General features: G+C 34.7%; 1 protein-coding gene across 2 annotated transcripts in view; it reads left to right on the top strand.

Moving 5' to 3' along the window:
• The window catches only part of CDH12 (cadherin 12), a 256,507-nt gene that overhangs the window by 165,704 nt on the left and 74,752 nt on the right, over positions 1 to 16,051 (top strand). The window contains exon 3 of one of the 2 annotated variants that reach the window (XM_069492503.1): positions 3,196 to 3,315. The exons of the other annotated variant lie outside the window; for it this stretch is intronic. Coding sequence (XP_069348604.1) covers positions 3,196 to 3,315 — 120 coding nt within the window. The remainder of the gene's footprint in view (positions 1 to 3,195; positions 3,316 to 16,051) is intronic. 2 annotated transcript variants of the gene reach the window in all.

Below are 16,051 nucleotides of genomic sequence, written 5' to 3'. Positions count from 1 at the left end.
TAATACAATATCCAAATTGGATTTCATATGAACTCTAACTCATAGTCAATGATTATTGTAGTGATCACTTATTTAGTTGCAGGTTATATCAAACGGGTTTCTCCTGATGCCTCTTGTTTCTTCATTACGGTTCTATAATTCTCAATGGTCAGTTTCTCTGTCCCTTGCTTTATCATAGTTTTATAAATATTTATTCTCTTGAGTGACTGTTTAAGATTTAGAATTTAACTGTTACTATAAAATAACTTTTAGTGTTTGCTTTAAATGATACTAAAAAATACACTAATTAATTTGTTACTGATCAGATCAGTGTTACACGGGAACTTAAAGTAACTTAATACTCTCCTTTGCACATTGTGTACTCTATCTCTAGCCACTTATAAAGGAGTGTTTTCTCTGTTAGCTACATTCTCTCTGCACTTCACTATTTAGAGTGTTTATATGGTCATTCCTGGATTTGAGTGATAAGAGAACAAATTTCAGGCTGACTGCTGCATATAAGACTACTTTGGTTTCTATAGTTATTCTATAAAATAATTATATTATTTCCTTGTTGCATGTTAATCGTGCCCCCAACCTCAACCTCCTGCTCCTACCTCTTGGGAATTTAGTGTTTAATAGTGTCAGGAACTGAGTATGAAATCTCTTTTTGTGCTAGTTTGGTGAAAGTCATGGAGCTGATATAATGGTGTTTAATTATATTCTTGTAAACATCCATAAAGGCAAGTTTTAAGTACTCTTGGAGAACTTACATTGTAATCTGTTTTTTTCCCTAAAGAAGCATTAATATATACTGTAATTGAGTGGATAATTATTTTAATACTATGAATAGAATTGAAGAAATATGCTACAAGTGCAATTATTCTTGCTATCCAGTTATTTTGCTTTGCACAAAGTGAGATTGTATGACAAATATCTGCTACTTCTATGCATGAATGAAGTATTTCTCAATCCACTAATTCACTCTTTTAAATATTGGAGCTTTAAAAATGATTAACTTAAATAATTTAATACTACTTTTGGAAGAAAATATTTTTTCAGCATACTTCATGGAGGTTCATATTAACATTAAAAACAAAAACATAAAAGAGAGACAATATGTATTCATCTTTGTATTCCCCACTGTACACTGCGTATGGCATAGGTTTAGCAAGTTTATTATTCTTAAATATTTTTAATTTCCTCTTTGTTACTAAATGTAATAATTTTTCTTCAAGTGTATCCAGAGTGTAGAACAACTCATAGCTTTTCAACTGCATCACTTATGTCTAAAATGGGGACAATATTTAGTATTTGTAGACTTTGCCTGTATAATATGTGTTTGGTGACTGGATAGCAAAAAATCCAGATGAAGATTCTGGGAGAAAGATCACTGCTGGGAAGAGGGGAATTTACCCCTAATAAACTGTTTATTTCTATGGGAAAGGTAGTTCTTTTTTTTTTTTTTTTTTTGAGACAGAGTCTCACTCTGTTGCCCAGGCTAGAGTGAGTGCCGTGGCGTCAGTCTAGCTCACAGCAACCTCAGACTCCTGGACTTAAGCGATCCTACTGCCTCAGCCTCCCGAGTAGCTGGGACTACAGGCATGCGCCACCATGCCCGGCTAATTTTTTGTATATATATATTTTAGTTGTCCATATAATGTCTTTCTATTTTTAGTAGAGACGGGGTCTCACTCTTGCTCAGGCTGGTCTCGAACTCCTGACCTTGAGCGATCCACCCGCCTCGGCCTCCCAGAGTGCTAGGATTACAGGCGTGCCCGGCCTGGAAAGGTAGTTCTGATGAATTCTTAAAACAGATACACAATGCTTTGGAGAAAAAAATTGTCAATTATGATTAATGATAGGATAAGTATTGATGATGATGATGATGACAGAACATATTAGTCTTCACCTTGGCTTCTTAGTAATAGTTGCCTACTTTCCTTCTAGAAGTTTCCTTTCCTGGGAAAGCCTGTTGTAACATATTTTTCATCTGTTATTAATAATATAGCTGTAAGTCACTAAACCATCTAAAACTGAAACATTTGGCATGGAATGTCTACCGGAAGTTATCATTTCTTACTCTTACCAAAACAATAACATTTTACTTAAAAAAGCAGAGGTAAAAGGATGATTCATTCTGTTAGCTTTTATAGTAAACTGTGAAGACTTGATGTGTTCCAAATTTGTACTCTTCAGAGTAAAGGCGGAATGAACACCTGAATGGAAAGGGACAATCATGCTTTCCCCAAATGGAGCAGTTACTCTGCATGCCTCCAAGAGATGAAGAGGGTTCCGCTCACTGTATAACTGATATACATGGCTCATGTCATGCTCAGTGGAGATTTCCTTCTAACCGTCAGCCATATATGTATCCTAATTGGTTCAAGTTTTGATATTTCTGATGTTAATTTGTTCTGAACTCAAAAGAGTAACCTTGAGCAGGACATTAAAAAGGGATACTCACTTAAAAAGTCCTTAGAAACTGATTAAAAGTAGATAGAAAAAATATAGGAAAAAAACTCCCTTCAACTTCTCTTAGCCCATAAAATATGCTTGTGGCAAAAAAAAAAAAAAAAAAAAATAGAGAATTTACAGATAATCTGGATTGTCTACACTGTTTCTTTAGGTCACTGAATCTTTAGGTTAATTCAATCACAAGGCAAAGAGATATATCTGTAGCTATTTTTGCAATTATGTGTGGTTCCTCAATTTCTCAAAAATTCTTTTTCTAATTAAAGGCTTCCTAATGTTAGTCGGTAGTTGTTGATGTTTACGTTGCAATTGTAAATTACTTAACAATCTCTGAAGAAGTTCAGTAAGCTCTAAACCTTTTAGCTTCCCTATTGATATCGTAATCATAAAATTGAAGCATCAATAGTAAGCAGATGAGCTAATGTAGGTGGTATCCATGTTTTCCTTGGTGTGCGCAAATCAATAAAGCTATCGTGATGACTTTCAGTTCAATAATGTAGCTACTGGAAATGGACACAGCTTTTAGAATAGACATTTAAAATATGTGTCATTTGTACTAACAGGTATATCCTTGCCCCAAATTATCATTATAATGGTCAAATTATCCTCAGTGACTTCATATACTCACAGCATTCCTGAGACATGCCAAATTCCAAAGGAAGATGGAGTTGAACAGATAACAGACACGACCTCGAACTATGTAAAACAAAAATTCTAGAGTCATATTGTCTTATTTTCCAGGTGCTTATGTGCTCCAGGTCAAGGCCACGGACGCAGATGACCCAACCTATGGAAACAGTGCCAGAGTCGTTTACAGCATTCTTCAGGGACAACCTTATTTCTCTATTGATCCTAAGACAGGTAAATTTTTCATTAGAGACAATGTTATCACCACCCCTTCAAATATTTAAACTTTAATTAAATCTTGGCATAGAGAGTTGCATATTCTAACACAGCAGTAAAGATTCAGTGCACCACACATACACAGAGAAAATAGGATCTTTCCTTGCTGCTGCAGAACTAGTTTCCTTCAACTGAACTTCCTGTAAACATAAACCTTTTCACATATATTTATAAAGTCCAAATTTGTTTGTTAGCGAGTCTCTCTTTGTCTTATTTTAAATTTTCAGAAGCATATACATTTTTTAAATTCTTCTGGCTAAAATAGCTTCTTATTTCAGTTTTCTTTGTTGGGTTCAATTATATTCAGTTTTTGGCCTTATCAATACATGGTAAGATCCTGGAGCTTCTATGCACATCTATATAATGATTATGGATGGTTGGTTTAGATTAACATAGACTTATGCTTAAGGGAAGGAAGTAGAGACTCAATAAACGGGAAACACCAAGATCATTGATTCTGTTGTATCTTTGAAATCAGTCCCATTTCTAAATAGAAAACAAAAAAGTTAAATTGCAGTTTTCAAGGCCCAATATAGTATGAGTAGCACAGAAAGGGCAGAGGGATATGCATATGGACGATTTTGTCTTCCCTTTGAAATAAAATGAAGTCTCTCTGTTTCTAGACACTCTGTTTTTGAATGCTGAATACTTTGTTACCAAGATGTAGCCACTTATAGCAGTGATCAAAGCAGGCCTTCCATGTTACAGTTAAAGCAGAAACTCCAAAATGACAGTTATTTCATCAACTCCTAGAATACACTGCAAATTGAATTAATACTGTTTATAATGTGAGATTAAAGCAATGTGAAATTGTTACCATCTTGGCTTAATTAGTTAATTTTTAAAATTATAAATTAACCTTTAAAGACCAACATAAATTTGAAAAGTATATATTTCAGACACTATGTATTCAAATGGGCTAAAAATTTTAAAATTTATGCTTCCTAAGAGATATATGCTAAAATCTAATATAACAATTAGATATAGGTTAATTAATAATTAATCCTATATTAATGTTGCCTAGAAAGATAGTCTACTGATGTTTCTCAACTAAAGTGGAAGTGCAGAATCTGCAAAACTTTCTTCCAACTGAACTTGCCATTCTCTCTTGACTTCTTACCATCCTCGTCAAGCCAATAGAGGGACAGAGTCATCAAAAATTAAAAAGTAAGGCAGGGGGTTGCTCCCTTATGTAAACCTAAAAATAGAATTAAGTGTAATAAGGACAGCATCAGTCCTTTAAGAAATTCTTTAAGAAGGGAGTATCAGTGCTGAATTGAATCCAGAATGGTTAAGACAGTAAGGTCCTCTGGTTTGGACAGAGTGTTGGACACCAAAAGCCAGCTTGCCAAATGTTAAAAGTGAATACATCATAGGAAAATTACATCTACAATACGAGTTATTTTTTAAGAAATATGGCAGTAACGATAAGAAGGTGTTTGGCAATATCATTGTTAACAAAGTTTTGTGGTGGTTGTTTAACTGTGGGGAAAAATCATAAATATTTGTAGAAAAAAGGAAAAAAACTGGAGAGGAAAGAGATTGAAGAAGTTGTTCAGTGAAGTTTATGATGGTACAAAGCTCCAGAAGAATTAAGACAGCTTGGATAATAGGCTGGAAATATAGAAAAGATAATGAAGGAAAATTATTTTAAATATTTTCTTTTATCAGATGGAATCACTATGGGTTATTTTTCTTACATAATTATATGTATTTTCCAAATTTGCCATAATGGGCAATCTGACCAGAAGTGGAAGAATGGATGTTATATGTCTTTTAGACCCCTTCAGCTTCTGAGGAACACTCCTCAGAGACCTAAAGAATGGCAGAAAGAGAAAAAGTGTTTATAGAGATTGGGGAAGACAGTCAGTATTAGAGTTCACTTATTTGGTTGTAGTGATGAACTTTATAAAGTACGTGAGTTGATATACTCAGAATAAGGGTGACAGAGGAAATATCAAGGATTTAATATTGATAAAATAACTATAGATAAAACTAGTGGTTAACTGATAAAAAAACAAGACAAAATCAAACAAAGATGAATTTAAGCATAAAGTATGGGTTAAGAATATAATTGCAGAGTCAAATTAATACCAGACCAATGACAATTTTGTGACTCAAAACACATGATCTCCCCTTGACTTTACTTGGTCAATATCAACTTTAGATGGATTTTAATGCCTTTAAAGGGTGTATTTTACCACAGAGGATGTATACACATAATATGACTTTTGTTATTTTGTAGTTATATTTTTATACAATGTTGATTATTAAGAACTAACCATGAAACAATTCTGGCATAAACTATGCAATAGATTTTTGAAGCATTGATTTTCACTGGAGACAGGAGTCTTGATACTAACAATGCCTCAAACCACTAGACAGGAAAAGACTGGATGATGAGGCACTTCATTAATAGAATGAAAACTAGTTCTTCATGCACAGAAGCCATTAAGAAGACTTTTTGTCAAATTTATCACCTTGTGGTACATAAGAGTAAATCAAAAATCAAGGATAATTGCAATTTCTCAGAAATAGGCTCCATTTGTTCCAGCCATATAGCTTCCCTTTATGATTCCTTTTGCTGTTATTAAATAAAATGCATGAAAAACTAATATTATCTGAAATGTTCCACATTTGAGTGTGGAAAACAGTTTAAAACAATTCTTAAAGGAAGAGCCTCAGCAAAACCTCTGATACCTAAATATTCATGAAGAGATAAATATAGCCATTTATTATTCATTTGAAATGAGAGAATTAAAAAAGAGATTTCTGTATTGATATTGCTGTGTGACAAACATTTCTAGCCTTTCCATCCAAATGGATATTGCAAGTTTATTTCCAAACAATTTAAATTGATGTATTCTATGAAATAAACCAAGAAATAATAGTTCTCTTAAAAATTGCCTTATTTAACAATTATTTGACTAAACTATGAAACAATTCACTCTGAATTAAAATCCAGATACATCCATATATATGCCTCATGATTATTAAGCAATATTTTAAACCCCCAAATGTATTAATAGATATATCTATAAGACATTAAACAATAATGCTCATTATGCTTATTGTTTGAAACATTAAAATGTTTACTATATTAACATACTGTATCATTTTATTATATAAATTATGATAGTTAATGTTTATAAAACAGTAAGAAACATAATCTATAAAACATTAAACAAGAGCAAGAATATTATAATTTTTATCCAGTGCATAAAATTAGGATACTAAACATCTCCATAGCTTTAATAATAGTTATTCTGTTTAAGAAAACAAATATTATTATGAATGATTAACTTCTATGTCTTAACCTATGGTTAAAATTCTTTTAGTGGCCTTTGCACAGTTCCTTTGGCTCTCTCTTTGCTGGGACAATGGGTCCCCTCGTCATCTGTGGCCTACATATCACGTTCTGTAAACCTATACCTTGGTCTTGCCCTATAATCCTATCTTCCTCCCCTCAATAAATCTCATTTTTGTGCTTGCCTAAAAAAAAATAAATAAAAATAAAATTATGTTAGTGCATTTAAATTTTTCCTAAATGATTCTAAATAACTAGTCTTATTTAGGTAAATAGATATTGTTATATTGTGTATCATGTGGTAATAATGTTATACTCTTCTAAATGCTGTGAGCTATACTTGAGAAAACATTATAATATTATCCCAATATTTTCTTGTTAATCTATAAACTTTATTTTTTTCTCTTGTGGTAAAATAAACACAATATAAAATGTATCATTTTAACCATTTTAAGTGTACAATTTAGTGGTACCAAGTACACTTACATTGTGTGTAACCATTACCACCTTCTATCTCCAAAATATTTTCCTCAATATCTTTTATGTGCATTGTCAAAAATGTTTGCCTTGTAAATATTTATTTTTACATATTACTACATGCATTTGTAGAATTCACATGAAAACAGATGAGTGAGAACGGAGTTGCATGAGCTACTTAAAGAAAATTCACTCTTTTGATATTTCACGCCATGTAATTCTGTCCTAAATTCTGTTTATGAAAATCTGATAAAAGTTGCCCACATGACTGACGCTTTCTCAAGATTTCTTCTCTTGAGTCCAATTATCACTTTTCAGCCAGAGATAATAGTCTTTAAGCCTATGCCCTAATGAAACCTTCTCTTTATCCTGATATTTATTCCCTATACCTTTAAAAATATGTTGGTGTTTTAAAGTCCCATGTTAAAATTAAAGCATGGGCCACACTTTATATTCTGAGCTAATAATTTATAATGCTACATGCACTTATAATATTTTATGGCTTGAATTTTTAAAAAACAAATTTTATTGTGCATATTTAAGGTATACAACATGATGCTATAGGATACATAGATACATTAGAATGGTTACTATAGTGGAACAATGGTAACATGTCCATTATCTCTTTTAGTTACCCATCCCTCCCCTCTCATTAGCTCTTTTGACTGTCCATTCTACATATTTGTTATTTTATAACCTTTGACCTACTTCTCCCCATTTCCTTCCCCCTACTCCAACCCTGGTAGTCACTGCTTTATTCTTTATCTTCATATTTGATCTTTTTTTTCAGATTCTGCATATAAATGGAGATCATGCAATTTTTTTCTGTGTATGATCTATCCTGTAATACTTTTTTCCTATGTCTGGCTTATTTCACTTAGCACAATGTCTCCTAGGTGCATTCCTGCTTTGGCAAATGGCAGGATCTCCTCCTTTTTAAAGGCTGAATAGTATTTCCTTACACACACAGACACACGCACACATACTCTCTCTGTACAGTTTTTTTAATCCATTTGTCCATTGATAGACACCTAGGTTGTTTCCATATCTTGGCTATTGTGAATAATTCTGCAAAACAGCAATAAATATGGGAGTGCAGATATATTTACAAGGTGGTAATTTCATTTCTTTTGGGTATATACTCAAAGAGGAATTGCTGGGTCACATGGGTATGGAAAATTATTTTGATGCTGATTCAGAATAAAATTTTACAGAACTCAGATGGATCAGATGGTGCTGATTAAAGAAACAGAATATCTTCTTCCTCAAGAGCAAAATAAAAGAGTTTTCCTATACAAAGAAGACTTTCCTTTAATACTTTCTTGCCACCATGAATGAATTGCCAGGAAGCATTAAGGCAAAAATTGATTATGGACATAGAAAGGGCAAGGAAATCAATAGATGCTAATAAATATAAGGAAGGAAAACTGTGCCAAGGAAATACACAATTATTATGATAAAACACTTGTTGGTAGATATTCTGTATTCCTGTGCATATGTGTAGTAAAATTATATGACCAGAAATACACTGCAGACAATGATTTCATTTTATTCTGCATTTTTACACTTCAAGAGGATTCTGTGTGAGTTCCAGTTGCCTTATTTTAGAAATCATGGGATGCACACATCAGCAAAAAGAACTAAGAATGTTTGGCTTTGAAAGGAAAATACTCCAGTGGGATGTGATACATACCTTTAGGAGGTTGTAGAGCTGTCATGTAAAAGAGAAACTATCTATATTCTGTGCTGTTTGAGAGGAAAAGGGATAACAATGGATACTATGAGTTTCAGGAAGAAAGAATTTTAGGTTCATATATATATACATACATATTAAAAAGATGGTAACTCTTGTTCTTATGTAAAGGAGTGCCTGAGGCAACTGTGAGCTTCAAATTACTGGACATGTTAAAGCAGATAATTAGAAATGAGCTAACGGTGCTGTATTTGATTGTTAATTCATTTGACACACATTTATTTATAACATATGGCTGCAAGGTGTTTTGCTGTTGGGATACTGAGATGAATCAAGTAGATCCTCAAGTAGATTCCCGTTTATTAGAGGGAGCTCATCAGATTCTCAGAAGATTGCATTAGACTTTTGGAGGATACAATTCTGTGATACATAATGCTACCATGAGACATAAGACATAAACTTGTTAGAGGGATGAAAAGTTCCTGAGGAAAAAATTCTATGGGGGAAGTGACTCCTATGGCCCAAAGAACAGTTAAGACATGTTATAGTTGGGAATTGGACCGTATGATCTCTGCTATCTAAATTCCCTTTCATGTTGAAGATAATCTGAATGTAACTCTTTTTGTCTTCCACATGCATTTTAAACAAAAACAATAAAAAATCATATACTTCATCTGTGCAGTGATGGACACAGCATTTTTATTGATATTGGTTAAAAATGTACTAGCATTTAAAAAAATCCATTGTACATTTTAGGCTAATGTAAAATGAAAATGAAATGAAACTCAGTAACTTTTCGTATTTGTTGCTACAAAATCAAGCCTCTTATAACTTTAATATAACCAAGGTGTGGAATTGAAAATGGAAATTATATTATCACTGCTAAAGTTCTCAGTTTTTCAGTATCATTATTGTTTCCACCCTGCAATCTATCAGCTATCCCTAACAGACTTGTACATTACAATATCTTTTCTGATGCTTCCTTCAAATCCTTATGTGAAAAGGTTAATCATGCCTTGATAAACATGGATCCAGTGATCTACTAAAAGAGATCTTTTTCAGGTCCAAAATTAATCTTTAATTAATAATTTTTTCATCATACAATAGCTATGATACACTTGGTCTATATCAACAACTCTATCTTATTCAAAATTATATGACTATTTTGATCAATAATGACCAAGGCTACTAGAAATATGTTAAATCACAATCTCTCTTGAAGGATACTTGCTTATTTTCCATGTGTTTCCTTAGTCATTATTCTGATAATTTATTAATTTTACTAATATTTATCAAGTACCTGCTATATGCATGACATTTCTTTATGTAGGCATTTTGTAGAGAAGAAAAAATAGAGACAAAATCCCCTGCCTTGAGCAACAAAACTTCTATTTGGGGAAACAAAGAACAAACAGAGTAAAAAAGGGAAATATATAGTGTTTTTAATAGCATAAGGGCTAAAGAAAAAATGATACAGTAGAGAAAGGGATATGAAATGTTGAGGAGGGGTAGGTATGGTAGACAGAATAATGACCACCTCCCCAATAATGTCAATGTCCTAATCCTCAGGGCTTGTGAATATGTTATGCTACATGGCAAAGGAGACTTAAAGTTGCAGACGGATTTACGATTGTTAATTATCTGTTGTTGAGATGGGGAAATTATTCTGTATTATCTAGGTAGACCTAGTGTAATTACAACAGTCCTTATAAAGTGGAAGAAGGAGGCAGAAGAGTCAGAGTCAGAGTCAGAAAGACTTGAAGATGCTACACTGCGGCTCCCTTAGAAGAGGGAGGGAGGAGATCAGGGCCCAGGTAGTTCAGGCATCCTCTAGAGCCTCAGTCCCCGACCCCCAGGGCTGAGGACTGGTACGGGTCCCCAAGGGCCTGTCGAGGACCTGGCTGCAGAGATCCGCCCCCCCTTTGCATCCCCCAGTCCATGGAAAAATTGTCTTTCATGAAACTTGGCGGGGGAGGGGTCACATCAGGAGGTGAACAGCAAGGGAGCTTGAAGCTTCATCTGTATTTACAGCCTTACAGCTTCTCCCTGTCACTGGCATCACCACCTGAGCTCTGCCTACCCCAACCCATGTCCTTGGAAAACTGTCTTCCATAAAACTGGTTCCTGGTGCCAAAAAGCTTGGGGACTGCTGCAGGATAGAAAGCACTCAGAAAAGAGGCACAACCCTGCTCACACCTTGATTGTAGCCCTGTAAGATCCATGCTGGACTCCTGCCCTCCAGAATTGTAACATGATAAATTTGTGTTGTTTTAAGCCATTAGGTTTGTGGTAATTTTTACAGAAACAATATAAAACTAAGCATGGAATTTTAGGTGGAATGACTAACAAAGTCCTATCAAGATGACTTTGAGACAAGATTTGAAGGAAGTGGAGGAGCTATTCCTGAGTATATCTCCGGAAGAACATTTCTAGCAGGGGGAAGACAAACTGCAGTGAATGAAGGAAGGAGCTGTTAAGAGATAACGACTATCACATGAACTAAATAAAGCCCCCCCAAGTTAACAAAAAAATTCCCTTAATTCTGGTACATATAGGTGAAAAAATAACATGCAGTTCTGTTACAAAACAGAAACACAGACATACCCTAGGCAAGACATTGACTAGATGCCAGGAACAAAAAAAAAATAAATAAAAAAAACTTCTCTCTGTCCTCTAGTACCTTTCAGTCTGGTGAAGGAAGGTAGACAGGCAAAAAAAGCAAAGAAATACAATGAAATGTTCTACGTGCTGTGATTGAATCCTATGCAGGGTACTATAGTCGTCTCTTCCTGGAGCTGTGCAGTGTGTCAGAAATGGCTTCACAGAAAAAAAAAAAAAAAGCGACTAAAGTGGAAACTAGAAAGATGTTCACCACTGGGCACTGGGCAGGCATTCATGGAGGAACAGGGAGCAAGGATGAGAAGTTTGGAAAAGCATAGGGCTCAGTTAATCTGCAGTGGTTGGAATAACTGGAGGCTAAACACTGTAAGATGTGAACTTCAAATGACACCTCAAAAGCTGTGACTGTTAGGGGTAGATGATTGCAGTGAAGATATTTCTTATTGTAGTTTCTCAATTCTTATTCTGTTTGTGGGAACTAGGTAATATAATTCTGTGAATGCAAATGATACCGTACCAACTTTTCCTTTCTTTGAATCAACACCATCTTTAAACATATTTATCCATGTGAAAAGGTACTGTTAAAATATACCCCAGTAGACAGACAAATGGGACTTCCTGGAACTAAAATGAGAAACACCAACCCCACCTCCCCCAAAAATCCCAGACAACAACAACAACAAAATCACCAGAATCTCATGGTTCGTGGGATGAAGGAATAGCCACACATCCTGATGTTATTAATATTAATTGCTATAAGATTTCTTTCCTGTAATTAAGCAGAGACCACCTCCTAAAATGTAATGCTGAAACAACTACAGCTGGAAAATTTCTCAACCATTGCTGATAGACCATCTGATGGCAGGTGACATTCCCTTTCCCCTGCCTTGCAGTCCTGCTAGAACTCGGATTGGACAGAGGACCACTCTTATAAACATTTTTTATTGATAAATAGCTACAGACCTTAAGCCAGTTTCAGCCAGCTCATGGAGACTGTGCACAAACTTTGTGCCCTATAGTCCATCTTTTGAATTAAAGAGCCAAATTTCACCTCATTTTAATGCTAAAACCCCACCCCAAAGTAAACATGGAATGTTACATAAATGTTTACATACTGTGCATGCGGCTGACTATCCTCATGGATGTTCATAGATTTCCCCAACTTTGCTCATTACATATGTAAAACCAACTCCCTTGAAAATACAGTCTTATTTCCTTCCTCCACAGATCTATGGATTTTTTTTTTTTTTTAACAGCATGATGGGTTCTAGACTAGTAGTCAATTTATAAATCCTGAACATTATCACTGTCATCCACACCTTAGATAAGTAAGTCTCCTCAGGATCCATGAAGTAGCTACATTACTGAAAAATGAAACAAAACAAAACTTTCTCTCTCTCTCTCTCTCTCTGAATAGTCTCATATAATATAATAATAAAAAGTAACCTATATTAAGATGAAGCAGGATTTTGAAAAGGGTTTAGGATTACACAGGACAGTTTCCAAATTGTAGTTGCTTTCCTGTCACTAAATACATGCCAAGAGAAGACTTCATTTCTGTAGTAGCCAAAAGCGATCCCATAATTTTCGAGATGCTTCCGCAAAGGGCTTATTTATCTTTGAAAACCACTACCTCACCTCCGCTCTCCGCCTCAGTGGTCTCATTTCATACCGTCCTTCCCTCATCCGCTGGGCTGCAGACACATTGGCCTCTGACCACCATTCCTGCGTGCCTTTAAGGAGTGATGCTTTCCTGCTTCCTGTCCCCGGAGGGCTCTGCCCTGTGTTCTTTCCAGGTCTGCCTTCTCCACTTCTCTGAGAGTTCAGCTGTAAAGCCTTTCCTCAGAGAGGATTTTTCTGATAACACTTCAGAGGCATTTGATTTCATTTTCCTCCTAACACTCCTCACCATCTGAAATTGGCTTAATTATTTGGGTACTTCTCTACCATCTACTGCCCACTCCCATAAAGACTCACCCATTACATGAAAGAAATTTGCACAGAGACTGTATCAATTATCATCCCAGATGAAAACAGATGGAACTCATGGGGTAATTTGAGATTAGTTTACTAAAAAGATTGTTTACTAAGGTACGAGCCATCTCTAGGGAAACCATAAGGGATAGGGCAGTATTTAGAGAAGAAGTGACAAGTGAATGTAGTTTCCACACTAGGACTGAATGACTGAGGGGGGCTGGAGACTCAGCACTGTCTGCTGAGGGTCCCGGCAGGAGACAGTGTGGGATGTGGGGGATCCATGGGGGAAAAACCCTAAGCTCAATCCCTTTATACCTACCAGTCTTTTGCCAATTGGGCTAAGCCAACCAGAAGATGGACAGCAAAGTCCAGAAAAGTGTAGAAAGTCAATCTGGAGGGGAAAATTGTTAGGCACTATATCCTAATAATAGTGCCTGACTAAAACGTATATTTTGATACAAGTGCTGACTCAATCTGTTGTCTCTTTTCTCAGTATTGCAATTTATCCTTCATTTTAAGAAATAGTTCATGTAAAACCATATCCTGGATTAGCATATGTAATATTTTAAGATTTTTTCTATATAGTATTGCATGATTTTCATCTCAAAATGTTGTCTTCAGAGTATTTAACTTACTTTTGCAAAAGAAGTTGCCACCCATCAAGATTGAAGCTTGCAGACAACATGAGAGTGATTGCAGAGGGAAACCATATCCTCTGGTGGACTACTACCCTTTGATACCTTATTTTAAATTTATAATTCTTTCAACCATATATGTTCATTCACATTGGCAGAAAAAATAGCTGGCTGAATAGTTTTCTCATTCTTGCTTTTACTCTAATTATCTTGATTATATATGCTGAAAAGTTCATTGATACATGATACCCAAATCATACCAGGATTCAATTTTTTCAATAATTAGGTTTTATTTCAGAATTACATGGAATCAATTAAAGTTTGTGGTATCACTATTGCAGAGTGTTTGTGATGTTCTATAAAATTCATGGGCTCTTTTTTTTGTTTGTTTTCTTTTTAGGCATTGCTATTATTCTAAAAGGCAGTCACTGTATCTTTATATACAAATCCTGAAAGATAAGTAAAGATGGATACATAAACCTAAACCTAAGACCTGGAATAATAAAATGTAGCATTTCTGTTTTAGTCCATTTGTGCTGATGTAACAAAATACTGCAGACTGGCTAATTTATAAACCATGAAAATTTACTTCTTATATTTCTGGAGGCTGAGAAGTCTAAGATCAAGTGCCTTGATCTTGTTGAGGGCCTATTCCATCCAAGGCATCTCCTCAAGGTGGCATCTTCACATGGTAGAAGGCAGAAAGGCAAAAAAGGACAGGCTATATCTCTTCATTCCTTTTATAAGCCATTAATTAATTCACAAAGGTTGACCATTCATGACTTATTCACTCCCCCCAAAGGCCCCACCTTTTAATATCACCATAATGCGGGTTACATTTCAACATGAATTTTGGAGGGACATGATCATTCAAACCATGGCAATTTAGTTCTGCTGGTTACCTTCTAATATGGAAGTACATTAGCCCCGTCCTTTGGAAATTTCCTGCTTTCTTAAGACCATGGAATCCATTTTCATTGTTAATTGTTAGGCAGTTAATAAACAATCAGTAGCCATAAAAAGAGTAACTTTTTGAAAAGGAGATTTTCTTCCTAGGCTTTTTCAATAAATTACAATGTTTAAAGATTCTTTTCTCCAGTTGAGATTTTTGATTTCCTAATTAATATGAGTACATAATAGTTGTATATCTTTATAGGGTACATATTATGGGCATACAATGTGAATAAATCAAATCATGGTAATTGAAGTATCTTTAGTCCGGCTTGTTACCCAGATCCTAACTCTAAAAAAATTGTATAAATATTACATTTTATTTCTCTGGAACAGTAGTTCTTAAATGGAAGAGGTGCTGGGGAAGGGTAAGCACGTTGTGGTCATCGCTAGAGATTACCTTTCAAACAACATTTACAACCCTTTCCTCTCTCTAAATTCTAATATACTACTTTCCAGTTAGGTAGCATTACACTAAAAAACGTAGGGCTGGAAGCAGTAGGCAAGTCTGACACAGGAGGCAGCAGGGGAGCAGGCAGGGTGTTTGAGGGGGTGGTGTCTTGACAATTTTAACAAATCACCAGACAAAAAATATCTACTTTTAAATAAGTCTGATGATATCTATTTCCTTTCTTTTTCAATTGCATCTTAATGTTTTAATCTAACTGGGTCCCAGAAGATAGCTTTTTATGTAGTTTAGCAGATACCCAGAAAGAATCTCTCTATTTCTGACAGAATGAGAGAGAGAGGTTAGAGATATCTCTTTCTCTCTCCATATCCATATATATATATACACACACACACACACACACACACACGGAAACACACAGATAATTTTCATATTGAATAGTTTCATACTGAAAATGAATTACATAAATAAAAATTATATATAATTTTAATATTAGAAAAATTGATTTAAGATAGATCTTAGTGAATAACAGAATAAGACAGCATGCACATGAATCAAACTCAGGTATTTAGCTAAAAAATATAAGCATTATAAGTCAGGAAAGCACATGGCTTAAGGTATGTAGG

The sequence above is a fragment of the Eulemur rufifrons genome, chromosome 17 (assembly GCF_041146395.1).
Source record: "Eulemur rufifrons isolate Redbay chromosome 17, OSU_ERuf_1, whole genome shotgun sequence".
NCBI lineage: Eukaryota > Metazoa > Chordata > Mammalia > Primates > Lemuridae > Eulemur > Eulemur rufifrons.
Note: the sequence above shows the minus strand (reverse complement) of the source record. Positions and strands in the feature narration are given on the sequence as shown.